At 34.3% G+C, this 26,867-nt stretch overlaps 1 protein-coding gene across 2 annotated transcripts in view; it reads right to left on the bottom strand.

The window, feature by feature from the left end:
- LOC129221469 (uncharacterized) overlaps positions 1-26,867 on the bottom strand; it is an 82,592-nt gene that overhangs the window by 5,280 nt on the left and 50,445 nt on the right. For both annotated transcript variants that reach the window (XM_054855950.1, XM_054855949.1), the window contains exons 2-3: positions 6,901-7,032; positions 4,212-4,361 (exon numbers count right to left, since the gene is read on the bottom strand). In XM_054855950.1, the coding sequence (XP_054711925.1) occupies positions 4,212-4,361; positions 6,901-7,023 (273 nt within the window). In that variant the 5' untranslated portion in view covers positions 7,024-7,032. The remainder of the gene's footprint in view (positions 1-4,211; positions 4,362-6,900; positions 7,033-26,867) is intronic.

Raw genomic sequence — 26,867 nt, 5'->3', positions numbered from 1 at the left:
ATTGCTACATTTGAACGAAGCCATTGCCTGTTCGGTATTATTTTGATAGTTAAAATTGTAACCCTGACTCCAGAGGAATAACACTAAACTCCAGTAGGTAGCGTTCATTGTTGACCGTTTTTTCGTTTCTTCATTCCACTGAAATGACAGTCATACCAATAAAACAGTTAAGTTACCGGATCGAGTTCAGCCTTGTCACAATCAAACCTTTCTCTGCATGTTAAACATTACCAAAACACATTATCAAATTATTATGCCGTAGCGCGAGTTTCATTGTTGAAACACGCGGGTTACTCGATCATCGGCTATTATTTAAATGAGGATTGATTTAATATTTGTTGATTTAAAGAGCAAAAAATGCGACGCGAAATTAATTCCTAAACAAAACGCGGCGAATATCAATTCCATTTAATGATGACAAATGTTTTCCTTCATATTATATTTTGGCAACGTTCCTAAAGACTTGGCGGCGTCTCTTGTTCGATCCTTTTTTATCTCGAACAATGAAGACAACAATTGAATTATCGCAATCACTTATTATTTCACGTAAAATTCGTGTGTAATGCACATAGTCAACAAACTTATCTCTGGTCGCCACGACAAATTCTTCTTAAGAAGATAAGCCGGTTGATAAAAATGATTAAATGCTTTAAAAGGATTTGTAAATTACATGTCCACCACGAATTATATTTTCAGTTAAACTTAGTTTGTTATATTCTGCAACTTTCAATACGAGTGATGTTTTTGAATTAAAAATCGTTATTTGAGACTTTAATAGCTGAATTTCAATTTAAATTTTTACTGAATTTTTCTAAGTTGTATTATAGAAAATATTATTGGACCGAAGTTTAAAAACACAGGGTGTTAATAAAGTTTTGTACTGTTAAAAAAAAATTTTTTTTTAAGCCATTAAAGATTTATACGCTTTTTGAGCAGTCACGAATTGTTTAGTGTTTTCACTTGACCGTTAAATAACGTCCGTCCTTGGATTTATATTTTTCTATGCTTCTAATACAGGTGTCCATGTGCCTCGGAATCGAATTATTTATTAACGACCTTCTCAACTTAACACAAACCTTTTTACTCGTTCAGTACCAGTGACCAGTTAACAGTATCCAGTTATTGCTATTCATTTGAATTTTGCTGTCTTGAATTCAAATTATGGTTGTGATAAGAGGGAACAAGAAACCCAACGAATAGGGTCCTATCGCAATTCGTGACAGCCGAAATTCAAACTAATTTACAATTTTTTTTTTTTTTTTCATTTTGATCCTTATCTTACCGAGTTTTTATTGGTACAATATTGCCAATGGGGTAGTTTCCAGAAATTTAAAAGTGTTTTATTCTGAAAGAGCATGCTTACAAACATAGGACCTGACCATTTTTTAATAAATTTGTTTACGTTTAATATTTTTAAAAAATTACTTAAATCGGAAAGCTTTCATTGTTTACGGCTTCTACCGATGACATCACAAATGATGAAATGCCATTCAGTGTTGCCATTCGCAATGCAAAATATTTAATTCGCATCTTTACTCACGTGTATTGGCAACGATATGGTTGATAGCAAGCGTAGAGCACAATATTTAATTCGCTGCTTGATTATTATAATGTAGTAGAACGTTGCGGCAAAGTGCATCATTTGTGACGTCATCAAGATCACGCCTTATTTGAAAAATCGGATATTTTAAAAAATTAATTTAAAAAAACTGTTGGGAAAATAAAAGAGTATTTTCTGGGTCCATGTTTTTTTTTTTTTTTTTGCTCATTCTATCCATTTCAATGACTAAAAGTAGTACTTTTGACTGAAGGAAACAACCCCATTCTGCGTAATGTTGTTACAAAATATGAACTTTTGTCGTTTTGAAAGGAAAGTCTGTTTCAGAATTTGCGTTGTTCATTACACTTTATCCGTATTTTCGATCTTCCGGATTGCCTTTGGTCCCATTAGCTCGGATAAACGAGATTCTGATGTACGTATGAAATTACAATGAAAATAAAGCCCAAATTGCTCGACACGTGACCATGGAATCACGCTGTAGAGAGGATAGGTTTCCTTTTTTTCCCCTTTCCTGCACTGATTATACGCTAACAAAGAAACGACATTTACAGATCGAAGAACTGCTTTCATGAGTGACGTCTTCGGGCTTCGGTAGAGACAGCAGATTTCTTTAAACTAATTCGGGCTCTGAAGGAGCCTCCCCATGATTCACACAAAAAATGGAAGTCAAAGAAATTCAGGCAGTTAAGAGTTTGCTTTTTGGAATACATTTATATCATATAAATGTAGCAGACTAATATGCACATTGTGCATGCAAATTGTATTAGTCTGCTGATTATCCGTGGTCAGATGAAAACAGGGGTGTTTGCAAGTGCGCCTATATGGGGGGGGGGGGCAAGTAGGGGCTCAAGCCCCCTTTAAAAATTAGAATTTTCTTGCTTTTAGTTCTTTTTTCTTTGTAAAAATGTAAAAACATTTCTTCTCCAGCCGTTAATAAATAAGTAATTAAAAAGGTCAAATTTTAATAACTCTAGTTTGCACAAAAAACAGTTTCCATGGGGAAAATATCCTGTTAAACCATGGAGAAAATATCTGAGCCCCCCCTCCCCCTACAATTTTGCATATGGGTGCCCTTGGGTGTTTGGGATCCTAAAATTTTGGATTGCCGTTTCTGAAAACTTTGGGCTGACAACACATTCTAAAACTGAAAAGTTGTTGAAAAAAAAAAGAAATAAATAAAATGCTGCTTCCCCCACCCCCCTCCCAATGATTTTGCATGCATATGTTTGAAGAGTTATTACGGGGGGGGGGGATTTCTCACACCCTTTAGAAAATTTTACTTGAGCCCACTACTATCAACCCTGTGAAAAGTTAGTTAATAACATCATGTCCCAGGGTCGGATGATCTAATTATCTAAAGAGCAGAAATAACAAATGCTGCAAGTCCCACGCTATGAGAAAAAAAAGGTCCATTTTATTTATTTATTCATTTATTTATTTATTTATTTATTGGGACCGAGTTTTTCTCAACCCTAAGTGAATTTTCTGCCAAACTTTAAATTTTATTTTTTTAAATGGAGGGGGCAACCGCGTGAAATATTGAATATCTTATCTTAACAGTATCATCCATGCGGACAATTTGGACATAGAAGTCCATTCGATAACAAGGTGAGAAGTTTCAGCAATTAGTTTTCGTTTAGAATTAGCATGCCTTCTTTGCTAAACATTGTCTTTAGATTAATGCAAGCAATTTTGCGCCTTGAATATTTACCATTTTGAGGACACCATTTTTTGGTGATTAAAATGTGACTTTGTGTCAACCTTGACTAAAGTCAACCTTGCAATACAATGGCAAGAATTTTCACACATACACGCACACACAAAACATATTAAGTCTTCGGGGCTTTCTTAACCGATAGAACAGCTATTAAACAGAACAGTTACTTTCTCTAGTATTTTCTAGGTTAGAGATAAATAAATATATATATCAGAGCTTAGGGCAGAGATGTTTCGCCAGTGTTAGACAGTCTTCTAGACTGTGAAATATATTGCGACAATCACAGTGACTTAATTTTTAGGGATTTATTCAGAGTTAGTACTATAGCAGAATATTTGAAGGAAAATTTTTAGTAATTTCGTTTATTTGTTAATAACTTTGGTAGTATGAATACACCCAAACCTGTTTTTATTCGGTGGATAGGGACAGCATAAAAAAAAACTTGTTCGAAGCTTCACGAGTAGCTTTAAAAAGTTGTTCTCGCAACACAGTTAAAAAGATTTTTTTTATGCTGTGGATAGGGACTGCATAAAAAAAGTCTCACGTAGGAAATAACTTAAAAACTTACAAAATTGTAATCATCAAGCGAAAAGTAGTGATAATTTTCGTTGAGTATTCGGACAAAATTTCTCCTCGGAAAAAAGTCTCCTATCGCATTGCATTAATCAGAAACTACGACATATTTCTGAAAAATTAAAGTTTTAAGGAAGATTTAACTGAAAAAAAAATGAATGTTTTTTTTTATTTTTTTATTTTCTTACACGTAGTTCAGGGTTTGCATGTTGGTGTGTAAGTTTAATTTCTAGTATCTAATACTTGATAGTTTTTAAAAGAAGCAACGAAATTTTCATAAATTTGCGGACAGATTCGTTTTTTCCCATGTTATGTGGAAAGAAAATTGATGAATAAATGAACTATAAGACTATATCTTACCTTGTCTTGGTTTGGAATGAGTAGCGTTGGGAATCGGACGGGACTTTTTTTCCGAACTTCTGGCGGATTTTCACCTTTTAGCGGAAGCTCAGGGGTTATAGGAAGGAGTGGTAGAGAGAAGACCCCAGCAGCAATCTTCATTCCAATTGGCTAATATAATAAATAAATAATTTCTGTGAATGTATATAGCACACGTGTTTATTTCAAACACACACACATACACACATTTGAGCAAAAAAAAAAAAAAAACGCGACCGATGTAGTTTGAACGAAGTGGAAATTTGATTTATAACTTTTATTTCTCTATTTATTGTACTAGGTTTTTTCAGAAATTTCCATTATTTTTCGTTTTAAATAATGCATTTTGAGATTAATTTAAAGACATAGAAAGAAATGATATGTATGTATGAATGTATGTATGGGTGTGTGTGTTCCTCATACAAATCCAGTTTACGCCGGATCTTTGCCAAATTTGGCACAGAGGTCCTGATACCAAGGATACTCAGGAATTCACATAGGGGGTTTTGAAAATTATAATAAAAATCCAAAGATGCCTAAATTTAAATTTTGATCATAAATTGCCTTTTTCTACACCTTGACGGAAAATTTTGCGCATTTATTTTTCTTTTATTCAAGTCTGATGATGGTTGAACATGAGTCGTTTGGCAACTTTCATTATCATTTTCCACACGCTGGTCCTTAAGGGGTAAAGTAGAATAAAAAAAGCTGAAACAAACGCTACTTAATTTATTAAAATGGCAATAAAAATGGGATTTATGTGACAGAACAAGTGTTTGGAACTATCATCCAAAACCTCGAAGCTATCTACAGAACGTGCGAAACTTGTACAGCTTTGAAAATCAACTCACGACAGAGCTGACGTATGCCTCAAGGTATTTAAAAACTCAAGAAAAATATACGAATAAACCTGAAACACCAGTGTAAAAGCAAAACAAGGAAAAGGTGTGTAATAATAGCCGACGTGACCGAATACCTGTGAATTCATGCAAAACGTTTATTATTATTTTCTTTCTTAAATTATTATTTTTTCTTTGATATTCTTCAAATACCCTCGTTTTGAATACACGTCTTTCTCAAACTACATCTTATAACAGGAAAGTTGAACGAATACTTTCAGAAGTTTAACAAGAGCTTTATCACCTCTTTACCCGAAACTTTCCTGACAATCTGCCCGAAACAAAACTCTGGGTAAATGTTTAAAAAAAAACCTGGTATAAAATGAAAAAAAAAAAAGTAATATGAATTTTGACATCTTGAATTCAAATTATGTTTTTCGCAATCACGAGTGTGTATGTAGGCGTGTGTGTTTGTGTGTGGGGGTATGTGTATGTGTGTGCTGGCATAAGTGTGTGGATAGTTGTGTGTATGAATGTGTGTGTGGGGGGGGGTATGTGTATGTGTGTAGGCATATGTGTTTGGGTAGTTGTGTGTATGAATGTGTGTGGCGGGGAGGGTATGTGTATGTGTGTGCAGGGATATGTGTTTGTGTCTGTGTGCAGGCATGAATGTGTGGGTACTTGTGTGTATGTTCGTGTGTATGTTTTTGTGTGTGTATGTGTAGGTGTCTGTATGTATGCGTGTGTTATGTGTATGTGTATGTAGGTGCAAGTATGTATAGGTGTATGTATGTGTATATGTGCGTGTGTGTGTGTAGTTGTGTATGTACGCGCGTATGTGTAGGACATGGATGCAACCTGGAGACGCATTTCGCTATAGGAGCAGCATCGTGAGGAGCCAGTCGACGGTGATGGTGCGGAGGGTGGCGGTGGGAAAATAAAATGAAAGGACGCCAAAAACAGTCAAGTGAGAACAATAAGCAATCGTGATTGCTCAAAAAAAAAATAATAATTTGAATTTCGTCATCTTGAAGTCAAATTATGTTTTTCGCAATCACGAGTGTGTGTATGTAGGCGTGTGCGTTTGTGTGTGGCGGGTATGTGTGTTTGTGTGTAGGGGGTATGTGTGTGTAGGCATGTGTGTTTGTGTCTGTTACAGGCATGAATGTGTTAGTAGTTGTGTGTATGTTTTTGTGTGTATGTGTAGGTGTCTGTATGTGTGTATGTGTTTGTGTGTGTGTGTGTAGTTGTGTATGTGTGCGTGTGTGTGTGTGTAGTTGTGTATGTGTGCGTGTGTGTGTGTGTAGTTGTGTATGTATGCACGTGTGTGTAGGACGTGGATGCAACCTGGAGACGCATTTCGCTATAGGAGCAGCATCGTGAGGAGCCGGTCGACGGTGATGGTGCGGAGGTTGGCGGTGGGAAAATAAAATGATAGCACGTCAAAAACAGTCAAATAAAAGCAATAAGCAATCGTGATTGCTCAAAAAAAAAACATCTTTTGCATATTTATTACCGTTTACTAAATGTTTTAACACAGTGCAGGGTTTTGTTAAACTTCTTTCAATGTCATTCAAATGTGATGCAAGATAGCAAGATAAGATTGAAATTGCTGTCGGTAATTTGTTTTGTTTCAGAAGTTAAAGGCTTATAACCTATTAAATAATAATTTTTAAAAAAAATTCTAATTGAAATTTTACTGCCTAGAAAATTTTACTTAAAATTATTATCACTTGTTTCGCCACATTAACAAATGTCTCATTTTGTTCTTCTGGTATCTCAGTACTAAGTTTCGAATGTTTTTACGTATAAAAAAAAACCATTTATCTAACCTCGGACATTTGCTTGTTCTCTGTCGAAGAATTTTTTTTCGAACTGATTTGGGGGTTAATGGGTTCCGTATTCTCCTTCCCGGTTTGTGAGACAGCATCTTCTTCCTCTTCTCCCTTCACCATGCCAAGTTACTGTAAAATTGAGATGGAAAAAAGATTAGCTGAAATTCTTGCTAGTTCTCGATGTTGAATGTTGATATTTTTTTGAGTCATAAAAATAAAAAAAAAGTAAGTCTTAGTAACAAATGAAATGAAATAGCTTGCCATTTCGGGTAATCTTGAACGCAGGAACGTCTTTAGGAGGTTCCCCCCATGCTTTGAAAAATTAATGTTTTTACATCAAAGTGGGCACGATTTTCGTTGTTTTCCGATAAAATTTGCGTTAAGTATGCACCATTTGCCCTCCCCAGGAAGTACTAAAATTACAGGCCTGGTTGAACTGTTGAACCGTGTGAACTAACTTTGATCCACTCCATGTTTCATAAGTATTGACTACGGGGAAAAAAAAACTGTTGAAGGTTCGATTCTGCAGGCAGTGGTGGATCTAGCGCCGATAATTTTCGGAGGGGCCATTCGAAATTTTTTTAAGAACTTGCTTGAGATGTTTTTTCTAATAGCCATCTCTCAAACAGTGCCGAATCAATGATTTTTGTTTCCTTTTTGAAAAGTCATCGCATCCACCCATCTTGATACCAAGTTTGAATCCTCATATAAATAATAGCCGATGATCGAGTAACCCGCGTGTTTCAACAATGAAACCTTCGCCACGGCATGATAATTTAATAATGTGTTTTGGTAATGTTGCAGGGAAAGGATTTATTGTGACAAGGCTGAACTCGATCCGGTAACTTAACTGCTTTACTGGTAAGACTGTGTCATTTCAGGGGAATGAAGAAACGAAAAAATGATCAACAATGAACGCTACTTACTGGAGTTTAGGGTTCATCCACTGGAGTTAGGGTTAAAATTTCAAATATTAAAATACTAGCAAAAATACCCAGCGTTGTCTGGGTCAGTACTAATTGTGAGAAACAATCGCTACTTTCATTCGTTTTCTGTTTTAACTGAAAGAACTCATAACACACCACGTTGATGTGATTAAAAATCGAGCTTCTTCCTTGCTCATAAAAGTAAATAAAAAGATTTATCAGTTAATATTTCTTTCTTTCTTTCTTATTTATTATTATTATTATTTTTTTGAACATAGTCTAAAACTTTTTCCATATGGCTATTGTAATACAAACGGTTTTTAAAATGTAGCCGCCCATAATCCCACTCTGCTTGCTTTAGTTATTTTGGAAAATTTCAATTATTGTGACTTCTTGGTGCGATTTAAAATGTTACCAAATTTGCGGTAATCGTTTTGAGATATCTTGAATAATGCTCCCCCTCCCCACTTTGTAAAACTGTTTGTTACTGGTTTTCGGCCAAGAGATATTGTTGCCAAATGCTGAGATAATTTTAGTGACCATAAAATGGTGCTAAATATTTTCTTCCGAAATAATTAGTAAAACTTGGCCAGTGTTTGAAATTGCGCACAAAGACAAACTGCTGGAAGTTTTTGTGCTGTTTATAGATTTGCCTAATTTAGTTAGCGGATTATTTTACATTTTTACAAAAGTTTTAAAGATTCTTTTAAGTGCGATATCTTGGTTATATAATTAAATGAAAACCATGAAACATTATTACGTATAGTTTCTGGCTGCAAAAACAGCGACAGTTTAAAAGATTGCCTTCCGTTATAATTGAACCGTTATGATTAATTATCACTATGTTCTTATTTCTATGAAATTAATATATATATATTAAGTAACTGATTTCCAATCGTATGTTTGATGCATAAACTTGTTTGTAAGTAATAAACTTACACAGATTTTGAAAAGACTCTTTCTCTCAGAATAGGAAAAAATAATCTTTTCTGTCTATATGTTAAAACCCAATTGGTCAAAATCTCTAATGTTGAGAAAAATGGATGTCATATTTGAAATCAGCGCATCCAATAGAATAAAAGTCACGAATTACCGTACAATCACTTTTTTCATGACCCGAATTTTGCTGGCCTGTGTAATTTTAGACAATAAACACTTTCTATTTTCAAACTGTAGGCAAAATCAATTGTCTTTTTACTTAGCACCATTATCGATTATTGGCATAGATGAGGACAAAAATCCTAAGAAAGCAATAAATTTCATGCTTGCTCCAGAGAAGCCTTGATTCAAAATTTTCACTATGATTACTTTTAATATTGCTGTTGTTAGGCAACGAATTTTTGCAATAATGGGTTTTATATTTAATCATTTAATGTGGAAATTACATGAAATTTACTGTTATCTATCATAATTTTTTAAACTAAGTTTTTTAGAAATAAATTATAGCCTAAGTTGCTCCCTGATAATGTAGCTATCTATGGTGAAAAAGTGATTAAATTCCGTTCAGTAGTTTTGAAGCTTACCCCGGACATACTTACACACATACAGAAGTAGCCATTTATGTATATAGATGAGGATACAATTCCTAAGAAAGCAATAAATTTAACGCTTGCTCCAGAGAAGCGTTGATTCAAAATTTTCATTATGATTACTTTTAATATTGCTGTTGTTAGGCAACGAATTTTTGCAACAATGGGTTTTACTGTCTGACTATCGATTACATGGAAAGGCTAATATCCGGTTTATAGGCGGAAATGGACGTGTCTATTAGTTTATAGGGCTGTTAGTTGGTTTGTTTCAGATGTGCACTTTTACGTCTCTATTACAGTCGAACTTCCATATATCGAACTTCCACATATCGAAATTTTCTATGTATCGAAATTCCAGCACGTTTCCATGTTCATATAGAAAAATTGTTTCTGTATATCGAAAAAATCTCTATATATCGAAATTTTTCTCGAGACATTCGTAGATTTTTTTTTCCACTTTAGACTGTCTCATGAAAAATGAAGGTTAGGGGAGAATATTATGTTCACTAAAGGTTGCTATGAAACTCATATGGAATCTGGGGCTGAGAGGTGTGTAGATATGTTGTTGTTCCATTCTGGAGTTCTTAAATTCCGTCAAGTTCATTTCAAATTTTATTACCAGTAACACTGTAAAATCAGTTTCAAGTTATCCCTTTTGTCTGTTAATTATCATTTTTAGTATTTTAACTTCAGTAAAAATCATTCAGGTTAAGTAGATTGAGGTTTTTTTCTTTTTCTCTCGATCACATTGTCAAAACGAAAATACCCTAATATTGCGGATCAAGTTGAATTGACAAAAAATGAAGATGTGTGAAGACGCAAAAGTGTAATTTCTGTTAATTTTTCAATTCTTAACTTTTAATCTGATGCTCGTATAAATTAGCTTCCTCTTATTTTATTTTTGAGAATGCAATAAATGAATAATAGACCAGTGCCAATAGCTTTGAAAATGGTAAAAAGTCGAAAAAATTTAGAACAGGATAAAACCAGTTAGAAAGGTAAGAAAATCTAATAACATTAATATGAAGAATAAATTACGGACGAGCTGAGTTCGGGAAGGGGGGTGTAGGGGGGTTTAAGGGGGGGAACGGTTTATCACGATTTCCGGAAAAACTAAGAGTCGTATTAAAAAAGAGTAAATTACAAAGTTGTTGGTAATAAAAAGATCTACAACTTTTGTATTTGCATTTTTTTTTTCTATAAACTCAAAATATATGCGAAAAATTCAAAAAACCGACTTTTTGTTTTTTTATTTTTATTTCCCACAAAAAAAAAATTTTTTTTCACTAAAATTAATGAAAAGTTACCATATTATGTCCCAAATACACTGTAATGTTTTGGATTTAAAATATTTATTTTTTCTCCTTATTTTGATTCAGTAGTAAAAAAGCATCAGAATTTTCAATCAAAAAATCTCACGTCAAAATATCTGATTTTTTTAAAAATTCGAGCAAGTTTTTTTCGGTGGAACCTCTACCTTTTGATGATATAAAAAACAATATACAATACCATAGAAAATTTTCGCAAAAAATGAAGAAAATCAAAAAACTCGAATTTGAAAAAAAAAAAAAAGTCATAACTATGTAAAAATTTTAAGCTCCTTATTACTCGAAAAATGAAATTTTCCATGTTACATTGACACAAACTGAAAATAAAAATATACTAAAATAATTAAAAATCAAGCTACAGCATGCATTTGTTTTATACCCTTCTCATCCACCATTAGACGGTAACTGCAGTGCCCCCTATAGTTTTTTGGAGTTACGAATAGCAAGGTACACTGTAGGATGGGATCAATGAGTAATTTAGGCAATTTCGAACTGTGTCACCTTGAATATTATGAAAAATAATCAGTTTTCCAATTGTGTTTGCTGTTAATTATTGTGTTTGCTGTTAATTTAATAAATAGCTTAAAATTTTACATAGTGCTGATTTTTTTTTTTTTTTTCAAATTCGAGTTTTTTTTATTTTCTTAATTTTTTGCGAAAAGTTTCCATATTATTGTATATTGTTTTTTATACCATCAAAAAGTAGAGATTCCAACGAAAAATACTTGCTCCGATTTTTTAAAAAAAATCAGATATTTTGACGTGAGAATTTTTGATTGAAAATTCTGATGCTTTTTTACTACTGAACCAAAATAAGGAGAAAAAATAAATATTCTAAATCCAAAAAATTACAGTGTATTTGGGACATAATAAGGTAACTTTTCATAAAATTTAGTGAAAAAAAATTTTTTTTGTGGGAGATAAAAATAAAAAACTAAAAGGTCGGTTTTTTAAATTTTTCGCATATATTTTGAGGTAATAGAAAAAAGGTGCAAATACAAAAGTTGTAGATCTTTTCATTACTAACAACTTTGTAATTTAGTTTTTTTCGATAGGACTCTTAGTTTTTCCGGAAATCGTGATAAACCGTTTTCCCCCCCTTAAACCCCCCTACACCCCCTTTCCCGAACTCAGCTCAACCGTAATTTATTTTTCCTATTAATGTTATTAGATTTTCTTACCTTTCGAACTGGTTTTATCCTGTTCTAAATTTTTTTTGGTCTGAAACATTATTGGCACTGGCCTATAAGGCGCTAATGACATTATAAAACGCTTGCATAAAAATCCAATCGTTATTTTCCCTTCTCCCCTGCTAGATTCATTCAAATGGTATCGTCTTTACTTGGCAGATTGCCGAATTACATACAATCAGTGGTCAAACAGTATATTCAATCATTTAATGTGGAAATTACATGAAATTTATTATTTTCCATCATGACTTTTTTTAACGAAGTTTTTTTGGAATAAATTATAGCCTAAGTTGCTTCCTGATAATGTAGCTATTTATGGTGAAAAAATGGTTAAAATGCGTCCAGTTGTTTTGAAGCTGACCCCGGACATACATACAGAAGTAGCCATTTATGTATATAGATCACAAAACAGGCAATGGCTTCGTTCAAATGTAGAAAAGTAGAAGCAATTTTCACCCTTCATACCTTGACGGGTGACTTGCTAGTTTTAAAATAACAGCAGAAATAGGGGGAATTAATAAAATTTAAAACGCTACCTTAAGCTAAGTTAACTAACGACGGAGGGAAAGAGAGAAGTGACCCCCCGGGTTACTTCTCTCTCTCTCTCTATTTTTCTTTTCCAGTTGTCTTTTTTATTTTTTTCAATTCGAAACTGGACTTAATTTTAGGCTATCTTTGGGAAAGAAATTTTTGGTGGCTCTCCAACGAAAATTTCGAAGCAAAAGTTTAAGCTGTCTTAAAGGAATTCTGAAAGTTCAGAGACCCTTTCCAAAGATTTTTCGACATAAAAGCCTGAAAAAGCGATTTTTGGCTAGCTTTGGTGTCATTGTGGGGATTTTAATGTCACTAAAAATGAAGTCAGACAGCCCTAGTTGGGGAATATTCCGAAATGATGTCCTAAAAACAGACTATCTTAGGAAGGAAAGGTTCAGCAACACATCCCCAGAAATTTTTTGGAAGTGGAGTTTTAAAAACTCAAGGAGATGTTAGACCAGAATCTCCCTCGAAAATGTTACGAAACTGAAATTTTTTAATTAAAGCCTCAAAAAGGATATTTTCATCCTTTTTTATGCAAGTTAAGGGATAGAGAGTAGCTAAGTAAGCTACTCTCTGCAGGATTTTTTTTTTTTTTAATCAAAGTCCTAAAATGCAATTTTTAGTTATCTTTCTTGGCATTTGTGGAGGAGCATGGGAATAGGGGCTCTTCTCAAAAAAAGTCTCAAAATTTATAAAAACGCAAATTTTAGCTCTCTTTGACCTTCTGAGCATTAGGTATACTCAAAGGACAGCAGCCTTAATAGGTCGTCGATGTGTCTAAGTTGACATCATGAGATGATATAAACGACGGAGCAAAGTTTTAGATTATAAAATAGTTCTATTTCGAGTAGAGGAATGTAATCTCTCTTCTATAGTTAAAACATAAATTTCTTTTGAAGTAAAACACGTGTGTTAAATTTCGTTATTTTCTCATAATATATATTTTTTTCTTAAAAAAATCTACATTCACAAGGTTTTGGGTCCCCATGTCCCCCTGCTGCAGAGCTATACTATCAGTTACATGGATTTTATTTTACAAACTTAGTTGGCAACACTGAACTCAGCTAACGGCGTAATCCAATGATTCTTAAGTTGTGTTTGGAAACTGTTCTTGATTATTCATTTGAAGTTATTGATATCAGTTGACCTACTTCGCAATATTCTCTGCAATATAATTACAGTAATTATAAAAATCTTGTGACATTGTGAAATACAAGTGAGACGTTTTTGCACATTTCAGAATTTTATTTTTCTGATTCGAAGTTGCACTACTTTTTTTTCCCCTCAAACATAGTTTCAAAGTTACCTAAAGTGTCAGTCGTTCGGTCTGTAACCAAAATAACTTTCGAGAAAAAATTCCTATTCGGATAAACTTCTTGTTTCGTTGTTCGAAAGAGATATCGGTCAGAACACCTTATTCTCATATTTCATTTCTTAATTTAAAAATTCTTTCGCTGAGTTTTGCACAGTTCAAAAATAAATAAATAAATAAATAAATAAAAAGAACTGTAGCACCAACAAGAAAATTTAAGCCCTTGTCAGTATGTCAGTTGAAAGAATATTGATCTGATACTAGAAAATCAATGTTGATATGAAAAGGGAAAGTAGGTTTGTTTAGTTCTAGATGTAAGTTGTACAAACTTCTGTCTAGTTCATTCTTATTTCATTAAAAAAAAAAATTACTGACTCTTCAGTGGAGCAGCTAAAATTCCAGAGATTGCTGATCAAAGTTTACCCTGAGTGATTGTACTGCCTTTTCGTAACATTTTGTACACAAACAGAATTAAATTGTCACCAATTTTTATCCTGCAGTTTTAAAGATTTATATTACTTAAACAAGTTACAAATGTGTGTGAAAGAAAAAAAGTTAAAAGTTCGCTTAAATTAGGTTAAAGTATAAAGGTAAAGAGTTTGACCGAACACATTTATCAAAAAAGAAGAATAAAGTAGACTAATTTCACGGTTCGTTTAACCATTTTGAGATCGGTTTGAGATTCTTTCATACGGGTATCGCTTTTCATACGTATCTGTTCCAGCAATTTAATTTTTGTTTCCTAAATATCAAATTTTTTAGGAATGAATCATTCTTCTACTCAATCTTCGTTTGATTTTACTTGATCTAATTTTTTGTTAGTGGCTCACAACTACGATTTTGTTTTGAAAGGTTTTCCCGCTTGTTTAAAACAGGAGCGTAGGTATATATAGGAATTCATTCCTGAATTGGGGGGGGGGGGGTTGACAAGTCAAATATAAAAAAGTGCTACATTTAAATTTGAAAATATTAAAACCCTAAATCCTCAATGAGTAGTTTCAAATTTATTTTGGGAGGCACCCAAACCCTTTCAGTTTCCCCCTTAAGTATGCCTTTGGTTTTAAATCCCATATAAGGGTTCATTTCCTTTCTCCAAAACAGTCAATATTCATCAATTTAAAGGGCTCTCCACAAATGATGCCACGAGTTGGGGGGAGGAGGGGCTCTATGTCCGTGAAGCTGTGGCACTTTGTAACAAGGAGGGAGGGGTAAAAAATGTTTTTTTTTTTTTGAGCAATCACGATTGCTTATTGTTCTCATTTGACTGTTTTTGGCGTCTTTTGATTTTATTTTTCCCCCGCCTCCCTCCGCAGCACCACCGTCGGCGGCCGCCTCACGATGCTGCCCCTCTAGCGAAAACCGTCTCCAGGTTGCGTCACTTGCCTACACACACACGCATACATACGCACACACATACACGCAAACATACCTACACACATACGCAAACACACACAATACACGCACACTAACAAACACATACACACAACTACCCACACATAAACATACCCCCCACACACAAACACACAACTACCCACACACACACAAATACACATGCCTACACACATACACATACCCCCACGCACAAACAAACATACCCCCCCCCACACACACAAACACGCACACCACCATACACACACACTCGTGATTGCGAAAAACATAATTTGAATTCAAGATGTCAAAGTTCAATTTTTTTTCCCCCAGCAATCACGATTGCTTATTGTTCTTATTTGACAGTCCTTGATGTTGTGGTTCCTTTTTCAGCTTAGACCAGGGGCCTCTGCGGCACCACCGTCCACCGGCGCGGCTCCTCTGGTCCTGAGCACTGTCCCCTCTGGAATCCACTTCTGCTGGGTGGTGGCGTCCATGTCCTACACACGCATACTCATTCATACACATACACACTCACACACGCGCACGCTCTTTTACACACACAAACACGCCTACGTGCACACACGTAAGCCTAGACACACACACACACACTCAACTATACAAACGTAACCCCCAGGAGGAGGGACATACTTGTGGGGGGGGGGGGAACCGTTTCTAGAAACAATAACTCTAATGAGTAGTGTCTTTTCGCAACTCGTGATTGCGAAAAACATAATTTGAATTCCAAGTTTCAGAATTCAAATTAGAGTTGTTGGGGAAAGAGGGTCACAGGTCTTTTTTTTTAAGTGACATCATTTATGGACAGCCCCTATGGTGATATTTTGCAACTAAAGCACTTTATATTTAAAAAAAAAGATTTTTTTTTGGGGGGGGGGCGGGTCTGCTTTACGCATCTCTCTATATTTTCGTCGGGATTATTTTTCAAGCTTTTTCTTCCTCATTTGTAACCACAGATGCGGAATAGACTAGTAATAATAGTTGACTTAGGCTTATTTCTAAGACATTTTAAAATTGAATCCCCGGCCTACATTGCTCCATTAAATAGCAAAAGACATTTACAACAAATATGCATTTGCTACCATTCTTTTTGTTAAATTGGAAAGCATGCACGGATTTTTAATCATTTTTTAAAAAAAATGATTATTTGAAGACAAGCACAAAAAAGATGCGATTTCTGAAAGTTTTTTCAAAAACGGGACTAAATGCAGTGGTTTAAATTTATTGAAAAAAATATATTCTTAAAAAAAATCTTTCTTCTCAATTTTTTAATTTGCAAGTGATCTCCAATATGGCGTCATCGAAATATGCCACGCCCTGGATTTCCAGAACGAATGTTTTACAAAATATTTTAAAACAATTTATGCATTAACTTCTTTATGCCGTCGTGGATAAAACTGAAGCTTTTATAGCTATTGTGAGAATTTTACTGAGTCAATATAAATTTCTTTAACAGACATAAATACCAAAAAGTTGAGTTTTGCCTTTCATTATTTGAATTTCATCGAGTCAAAATAGTAAAAGTCTTCAACTTATGGAACTTTCGAAACTCAGGAAAATAAACTTTTGCCATTTCATTGTTTGAGTTTCATCAAGGGCCGCGGAGTCGGAGGGAAAATGATCGACTCCGACTCCTGAAGTTTTAGAACGCTCGACTCCACCTTCAACTCCTTTACACCGAAATCAGCCCAACTCCGATTCTTACTCCAGTCCTGGCAGAGTTCTCAAAGTTCAAATGACCGACTCCAACTCCAACTCCCGGTATTTTAAAGCTTTCGACCCCCGATTCCGACTCCTTTGCCCCAAAATCAGTCCGACTCCGACTCCACAGTCCTGGTTTTATCAAGGCCGTCACTAAATGTTTAAGGAGAAGGCACTTGCTCCACCCTCTCCTGGATTTAGGAAAGTGATGTTAATATACATATAGGCGTGGTTTGGTTTTTTTTTCAAACAGAAGCTCATTAATTATGATCCATGTCTCCCCCGACCTCTCAACAGAGAAATTTTAAATACTCGGTACTGAATTGTATCGAGTCAAATATAAATTATTTAATAGATAGAAATTTCAAAACTTCAAATCGATTTTTGTTGGAAAATGCCCAAGGGAGATCCGTATAAAAAGGGTGGCGGCTATTGATTGAAGTGCTCTACAGAAGTCAACTCTTTTAGATGTGCGTCTAGCCATGTTTGCATGGCACACGTCTGAATTTATTTATGGGAAATAAATTAAATTTCTCCCATTAATGACCGCGCTCAAAGTGCTTTCTCGAGGTCGTACCCAGCACCAGTGGGGTGCAATCCTATTAGTGGAGCGTAGTCAAAAGCGTTCCCCTCCTCCGTGCCGAGAGGAAGTCATGATGGCTAGTCCTCCGTCGTCTTCCCGTGTTACGCAACGTCAGAGATCTATGACGTCAGAGGTTCTTCACCCCTCTCGTCAGAGCACATAATCGACCGTCGGGAGACATGTTTGGTTCCCCCGAATTCGATGCTGCAGTTGCTCGTCTTATTTTTAGATGATTATGAAAACAAGAATTTTGTTTGAATTTTAAGCACAGTTTGGGTTTTCTTCGTTTTTTAAACGGTTTCGAATATCATCTAACGGGGCTGACAGCAAGATTTGGTTTTTATTTCGGTTCTAAAGGGATTTCATAGTTTTAAAACTGCAAGATTTCCCCGAAAATAAGAACTAATCAAGATTAGCCCTAGTATAGTTTTTCTACAGACCTTCACCTAAAATAAACTCTGGTCTCGTATGATCATCATTCAGAAGGATTCTTTACAATGCAATAGCCAGACGAGCATCTAATCAACCTATAACAACATGCAGGGCCAGATTACGGCATGGGCACAGGCCCAGGTCACCAAAATCTCGGAGGCACCAAATTTATATTTCGTTAATATTGGAGTAATTATTATACAGCGAGGTACAAGCAGTAAATGTAAAAGTCTCCTCAAACTTTTAAGTGAGGGGGAAGGCACGGGAAAAGTTTATGCCCAGTGACCTCAAAAACCAGAATCGGACCCTGAAGATAGGAGCTTTATTTCTGAGTGAGCAAATGAAGGTGCAACAAATATGCACATTTGCAACGAAACAATCATTTGGTACTTGTTGCTTTAGAAACAAGTTTAACGTTTGATCTAATAAGATTTCTTTTTTAATTAAAAAATGCTCAGTCAGATGAGTACAAAAATGAGAAGTACAAGAAATTAATTTCGATGTATATTGCAAATAACAGAATTTTTTTAAAAAAATACTAATCACTTTTCATAATGCACTCAAAAGGACAAAACAACTTTTCTGGGTCAGAAAGGACAATTTAAGTATTCCTGTAGTTTTCGCAAATTCCAAGACAATGACACCACAAACGAAGAAAAGTGATTTAAACATTTAATGGAGAAATTACTTGAAATTCGCTGTTTTTCATCTTACCCGAAATAATAATTTTATTTTAGAATTTTAATTTTTCAGCGCTAAGTTGTACCTTAAGATGAAGCAAATTATTTAATGAAATCCCGAAGTCTTTAAGTGGTCTATTTACAGAGATATAAGCAAAACCAGGCCTCTGATTACTCTGTGACAAACATGCCAAGTACAATAAAAGTGCTGAATAGAAATCTTACAGCTTTATTTAGGGCAGCGGAGAGCCAAGGTGGGCTCCTAGTGAGTCTGGTTGCTGGGCACCGATACTCCATGAAACTAATAAAACTTGTACTACTCCGATTCCGAGCTGGGCCTCCACAAGGACTGGGCCCCTAGTTTTCGATTAGGCAGACATGGTCTCTCGACGGGCCTGGCTTTTTATGCAAAGAGAACAAGTTGGACCTATGAACGGTGAAAAGGCGATCAGATATTTAATAACTTCATCTATGAATGGATTGTTCACTAAAGAGCAAAGTAGTTGGTTCTTTGCACAGATAATATTGAACAATTCACGAGCATGAACAATTATTTATAGTGCATGAATAAAAGTATCATACTAACAGGGGCGGATTCAGGGGAGGGTCAAAGGGTCAGCTGACGCCCATGTGACAAGACTTTTTTCTTAATTATTATTCAAACTTCAAACTTTTAGGTCCGAAAAAATAGTATCTGGAATTAATAATTTCCCTTTTTTGCTTCGTTCTGTAAGGTTTTTCTTCCCAGTACGTCATAATCCAAAGGATATGACTGAGTTCGTTTACTGGGCTACAGCTATTATGAGTGTTTTGTTCATTTTCAAAAGAACAATCACCTCTAATGAGCTTAATTTTTTTTTCCAAAGCACTCTTCCACTTCAAACCACAACGTTTTGTGTGCTATAAAATATTTATGTAAATGTATCCAGCTATTTAATACAGTAACGTGATCAGCCTGTCTGCCAAAGAAATATGATTTTTAGTGAAAATTTGGGGGAATATGATTCACGGCACAGGTTACGCCTTTGAAAAATTTAGGTGCAGAGGGTAATTTGAAAGGGTTTTGATCTAACTTTTGGGGGGTGGGGGAGCCGTAACCTATGAGGGGGTATGCCATCACCCTTGGGAAGATTTGCACCCCTGTTTAACTGATTTTTTATACGATATAACACGCTGACCATTGAAACTTGACCCCCCCCCCTTTCAAAAAATTCTGGATCCCGCCCCTGCATACCAATCTCAATCATCTTTTCCTTACTAAATTTCAAGTATGATTTTCTTTATCCTACGAGGCGGATAAATTATGAATTACATTAATATGTTAAAGGAACGAAATGTTGATAAAGATTCCCTCTAAGTCAGAAACAAAACGTAAACATTAATCAAAAATGCACTCAATGTGCATAAAGAAAGTATAGTGACCATGAAAAAAAAAGTTCACTCGAATTTCGTTCTAAATTTCCATTTATGCACATTTGAATGCACGATGGTTTGTTGTTTTAGGCATGACAACGCATGCGCATGCGCACCTGCGAATGCTAGAACAATCGAAATATCCATTCTAACCAAACCTCATATTACTATTTTTCTCATGACGTCTGTGTGTGCGTTTGTGCGTGTCTCGCAGAACTCAAAAACGAACCTTAATAGAAGGTTGAAATTTCGAACGTAGAGTCTATCTATGTGCCTCCCTTTTTGGTTGAACGTTCCAAAATAACTCTTTACGGGGTTTCTTTTTTGGTAAATAAATGATAAAATGTTAATAACTTGTATCTAGTAACTGTTAATAATGTGAAAATGTGCTCTTATTGCTTTCATACACACACTAATATTGCCGCACAGCGCCGCCTGACTGATAGTCATAGAGGCTAAATCGGCAGGGAATTAGCTTGGAACCCATCGGACCCCGGATCTAGTGCTGGATAAGACGTCTCTAGCATATTCACCACAAAATTGTATATTTTATGAAAAACTAGATTATAAACAACGAGAACACTAATGAATACTCGAAATGCGTTTATTATTCACACGTGTTTCAACGAATGCTCTGCCAACCAACAGCACAGCTGTACTCAACGCAGTACACGTAGCTGCAGACAACGAAAAAGAAAGGTAGCCAGAAGAGCGCATGTGCGACGTATCGTTACACAAAACAACTGCGTCACTTCCTTCACACAAAAATTTGCCGATTAGAATTTCATAGCCCTTGCGTGAAAAGTTTCACTTCAAAAAAAAAAAAAAAAAACCGAGCTGATGTGTGCATCACATGACTTCCTTTTACTCCAATTTTAATGTCATTTTCTCATTATTGGCAATTTTAATGTGATTCAATAATTTACTCTCTAAATATCACCACCACTAGTAGCCGAATTGAAACCAGGTTTAAAAAAAAAAAAAAAACGCCAATTTTGTCACCAACTTGGCGACCAATAGACTGGCAATATATCGCCAAGTGTCCGCCAAATTATAACACCACTTGAGTATACATCGAAATTAACAATGATTACCCCCCAAAAAGGGGCAAAAGACTCTTTTAGAAGCACCAGAATGCAACCAAAAGGGGAGGTGCACAACTAGACCTCACTAGAAGTCTACGTACCAAAGTTCAACTTTTTAGGACATACCGTTCTTGAGTTATGCGACATACATACGCACATACATACATATGTGCATACGGGCGTCACGAGAAAAGTCGTTGTAATTAACTCGGGGAATGTCAAAATGGATATTTCGGGCATTTATACGTTCTTTGGCACTTATCCGCGTGTGGTCGGGTTGAAAAAAAACTCAAAATTCATTCGGGGATGAAGAAAATGGAAATTAAGGCCGAATTTTGAGTGAAAATGTTTTTGCGAGTACAATACTTCCTTTTTTTGGAAAAGGAAGTAAAAAAAACAACTAATGATAATAATAATAATAATAATAATAATAATAATAATAATAATAATAATAATAATAATAATAATAATAATAATAATAATAAAATAACATGTTGAACCTAGTGGCGACACTGGTAATATTTTACGAGATTCCCGAACAACCAACTTTTAAGTTGTGGACATTGTACACGTGGATCTCTGTAAAACAGTCTTTACTGCGTCGATTCACGGTATTTCAAATAATTTTCTGCCCACTTTAAGGAATTATTTTGTTGTATTTTTTGTCCCTCTTGCACGTTCCATTTAGTTTTTGTCGATGCAATTTCAGTTCTCACATGTCAACAAAGACATCAATTTTCTTTAAACCAAGATGTGCCATTTTCAACATTTGACATATTTTTACTTTCTTCTATATCTAATATATAGAAGAAAGTATTGGATTCGTGCAAATTTTCGAATTTCGAATTTTGACGGATTCGAACGTTTTGAAGTGTGCTGAGTCCATTTCGACTATTTTTGGAAAATGTCTGTCTGTCTGTGTGTGTGTATGTGTGTGTATGTATGTGTATGTGTATGTATGTGTGTGTGTCACGTCTGTGTGTGACCAGTTTTTTGTGGCCGCTCTACAGCAAAAACTACCGCATGAAATCGAGCGAAATTTGGTACACATATGTGCCCCTATGTGAACTTGTGCCCATTGGTTTTTGGCGCGAATTCCTCCAAGAGGGGTGGAGCAATGGGACGTTTTTTGAGTTACGCGTGCTTGCTATTCCTCAGGAAGTAACTGGCGGAATCAGACATAATTTGGTCCATATGTTGCCATTAACAGGAACAGGTGCTGATTCAATTTTGGTGTCAATAACTCAAACGGGGGTTGAGCTATAGAACGTTTTTTGTCGTCAATTGTGACTGCTGTATCTCAAGAAATAATGAACAGAATGAAAGAAAAATTTGTCGGCAAGTAGCCCTTAGTGGGTATAAGAGCTGATTTTATTTTGGTGTCAACAGCTAAAAAGGGGGTAGCGCAATCGCCCGTTCTTTTTTTCCATTGTGAGTGCCCTATCTCAAGAAGTAATGCTACGTTCTGGTTGAAATTTGGAATATATGTGAATCCATATGTAAACAGGCTTTGGTTCAATTTTGACGCCAATCGCTCCAAGAGGTGTTGATTTTTTTTTTTTTTTTTTTGAATAAAAATAGCTTTATTAATGCAACAATAAGAAAGATAGATCGTAATAGATTGTCGTCTGCGTATTTCTCGTGATTTTAATTGAATGGAAATGATCGGAAATATTATCTAAATGATTTAAAATTTTTAACTGTTGCCATCTTATGTTTGTTAACAAATAAAATATTTGTAATTAATTCAAGCAAGGCTTTTAAAATAACTTTCAATTTTCGCTCTTTTTTTTGCTTTTGCAATAATTTAGACATTGGGATGGTAGTCAAGTTTTTGCATGTGTAATTTTGTTTTTGTTGGGAATATTGCTTCCTCGTCAAGCATGGGGAGGGATCAGAAAAAAAAAGAAAAATATAGAAGAAAGTTTCGTGATGGCCACAACATACTAGTTAGAGGTGTAGAGAGAGAGAAAAAATGTTCATTTCAAAAAGAGCGTCAATATTGCAAAGACAAAAGTTATTAAAACATCAATAGAACACCAAGGAAAAATATAAGAAGATTTTTAAAAAAATACGTGCTAAGTAGAAAGTTTAAAATTTATTTTAAAAATTATTGTAAGCACTATTCATTTAAAAAACATTAAAAAGGAGTTAATAGTTGCGTAATTCGTTGGCAATGCCACGAAAAACTAAATGAAATACACGGATGATGTCGCGAAAATGTTCTTTGCAACCAGGAATGCAGAACAACGCATAATTCCGTGCTGCATAATTGTGTCCAAAAATGTCGGATTATTATTGACTAGAAAATTTCCTGTGCTTTTATGGAATAAAATGCTTGGTTTTGGATTGATCTCTTTGTGCATGACTCTTCACGCATGCGCGACTTTCCCCATTCCCTACTACTTTTTTTTTTTTTTTTTAATGTTTGTATTTTTGTGTTTGTGTTTTTTTCTGTTTTCGCGTGGCAGCGGAGTACCGGATCGTCTGACATTTACTATTTGACAAAGCTTCTAAAGGACATTAGCTTCATCATAAAAATTTTTGCGCACGCGTGCCTTGCTTAATTGCTGCAAAGGACAACAATCGCATAAACGTTTAGATTTCAATTATTCATAGTAGTAGTTAGTCTAATGAATGCAAAAGCGTTTCTTCTAACTTACAGTTACGAAGCAGAAGTTTTTGTAATGTTTCTAATAGTTTTAGTTGGTTGGTTCTATTGGTTTTAATGGCTTTAATAGACTATACTGCCCCAGACGATGGTTTCAAGAAGATTAAAGGGACAGAAAATGGTACTTTTGATTGACAAATAAACACTCATACGAAGCTGTAAACATTGAATAACTGACGGAAACAATGCACTGCAAGATACTTTTGACTCAAACATTAAAACATAAATTCAAAACAAGGACAAATTTCTAAAAAGGACAACTGGGACCCGTCATTTAACGGGAGCTAATCCCCCACCCAACTTCCGCTTTGAGAAATCAATGTACTTACGCATAAGAGAACCCAAAGGACAACCAGGCAAACACTAAATTAAATCAGGGTTGTGGAGTAGTGGAGTCGAACTGATTTTGGCGTAAACGAGACGGAGTCGGAGTCGAAGGTTTAAAATTTTGAGAGTCTGAGTCGGACTGATTTTGAGCTAAAAGAGTCGGAGTTGGAGTCGGACTGATTTTGGGGTAAAAAACTCGGAGTTAGAGTCGAAGGCTCTAAAACTCGAGAAAAAAAAACAGTCGAAAATCGATCATTTTTTCTCAGACTCCGCAGCCCTGAATTAAATACACAGCCTTCCTGAAAGAAGGTTTACATTATGAGATGAGGTTTGTCCCCATAGCAATTCCTTCAAAGATGGATGAAAATGACAAATTGTATCTTTAAAACAAGCATAAGATATGCAACACTGTCTGTAATTTAATTCGACAAAAAATAAACTCTAAATAATCTTTCTATTCTTGAGTGTAATGGAAATATTCTCCATTTCATCAGAACGTTTCTTGAAAATTTGTTTCAGCTTGATAAAAAAAATTAATAATAATAATAATAATAATAATAATAATAATAATAATAATAATAATAATAATAATAACACGCAAAAAAGGAAATTATTCCCTTCTCCCAGGAAAACCTTTTACTTCAGAGACAAACACCTGTAATAGCATTTTTTTAATTTATTTATTTACTCATCTTTCCCCGTTAGAATGTCCGAAATTTCTTAGATTAAAATGGCGATTAAGTAAAATAAATGCTCCAAAGAGCAATAAATTTTTAAATGATTGTTTTCAATGGGGATGTTTCTTAAAAAAAGCTAATCCCAGTTATATCTCCAAGATGCAAATTTGAAATAATTAAATGCGTAAGTAACAAACAATTCAGAATTTGAAAGCTTTTATTGATTTTTTTTATATTTGCAGTGGAGTCTCAAAAACTCTCTGTCTAATATGTACTAAAAAGGTGGTCGAGCTATTGAAAATGACGGGTTATCGGGGATACACGCGCAACAAGTTTTCGCGGTTTTTTTTTATATTATGATTATAGTCCTGCCGTGGTCGAGTTTTCGGGACTGGAGCATGTTATCAAGTGCCGAGTTTCCGACAATCTACTGTATTGAGTTTTGTCCATGTGTTGGATTACAAACGATTTAAAGAAACCAGTGCACAAAAGTCATAAGGTAAAAAAAGTTTTAAAATATATACTAAAAGCTTTCATTTTTTCACTATGCTTGTTCAAAATTGCTTTTAAATTCGAGCATATACAAACCAGCAATACTGAAAAAAGATAAATTTTTTAAAAAAAAAATTATTTTTTTTTTATGCGCAATACATTCCATCCTGTCCATACCGTTCCCCCCCCCCCCCCAAAAAAAAAAAAATAAGGAGAAAAAAATGTGTTTCAACTTTGAGAAATTTTCACCTCAAATAAATTTTAAAACAAAAAAACTTTAAAATGAAATATAAAAAATGCTTTTTAATTCAAAAGACTTTTTCTATACTCATGGATCGCACTAAAAAGTAAGGTATAAACTACGTATATGATTTCTTGATTGCAACACCAAAAATTGAAGTTGATCTTAATATATGTATGTTTATGCTAATTTCAAAGCAACCAAGAAAATTAAAATTAAAAGTTTCAGAGAAGAAATATAGGCGGCACAAAATAAAAGCTATTCGTACAGAGCGGTATACCGCCTATTTCTTCTCTCAAATTTTTAGTTTTTATTTTATTGGCTAGTTTAGAATTAACATAAACATACATATGGGTGATTCTCCAAAATCCTAACAATATTATGTCCCCGTAGTCTAACATAAAAATTCTTTAACTCAGAAAGTGTTTTCATTTTTTTAATAGTTAGAAATAACTTATTTGATGTTATTCTACTCTTATTAAAACAATAACTCATTTAGTTTTTTCTACAAACATTTTTGAATAGCCAGAAAGTCACACTTTTGGTGTGTCCCCATCCGTTTTTCAAATGGACTTAAATTATTTAAAAAATTTATATCAAGATTACACAAATTCAATTTGTAGTACATAACTAAGCATACTTAAAGGTGTAAAATAGCATTTTTTAAATAAATTTAATTTTTTAAATCATCAAGGTACATCGTTTTAAACTTTGTCCTCAGTTTTTCATGTCATTCTCCTGTCTTAGGAATGAGTTCAATTATTATAGATAAAAAAAAGGAATTTTTAATCTGCTGTTCAATAAAACTGTTTATTATCACCATTTTGTTGGATTCCTTGAGTATTTTTTTAATATGATTTGTCTGCTGTTCTCACTAAAATTTTAAGGTTCAAGAATAGGGTATTTTTTTAGGAAACATTTTCACTGTCATTCTCCTGGACAATATTTTTGTATTAAATAAATGAAAAATTTTAACTCTACTCGTAGTGTGTGTTTGAATTAAGAGGTTAGAATAGAAAAATAACATTATCTACCTTATAAATATAATCCTGGAAATACATAACAGACAAATTATATGGAACTTGTCATACTCCTGTCCTAAAAAAAAGTGTCATACTCCTGTCCTAAAAGCAAAGTAAAACTCCTGTCCTAAATCAATCACTCTTCTAGTATTATTTCTCAAGCATTGGTAATGCCTCCCGTAGAATAGAAGGATTTATTTCCATTACATTAGTTTTAAAATAAGATTGACTGAAAAAAAGAAAGTTAAATTTGGCAAACAATAAATAAAAAATGTATCAGTGGAATAATAATATTTATTTATTTATTTTCTTTTGTTATTGTTCGGACGAAGCGTTTCAAAAGAGATTTATTGGTTAGACATTTGTTTATCTAAATGTTGCTCGAATCGGTAAATGAAGTTTCCATAAATTTCGCAATTGCTTTAAATTAAA

Source organism: Uloborus diversus, chromosome 4 (genome assembly GCF_026930045.1).
Source record: "Uloborus diversus isolate 005 chromosome 4, Udiv.v.3.1, whole genome shotgun sequence".
Taxonomy (NCBI): domain Eukaryota; kingdom Metazoa; phylum Arthropoda; class Arachnida; order Araneae; family Uloboridae; genus Uloborus; species Uloborus diversus.
This window is presented reverse-complemented; position numbering and strand designations above follow the sequence as displayed.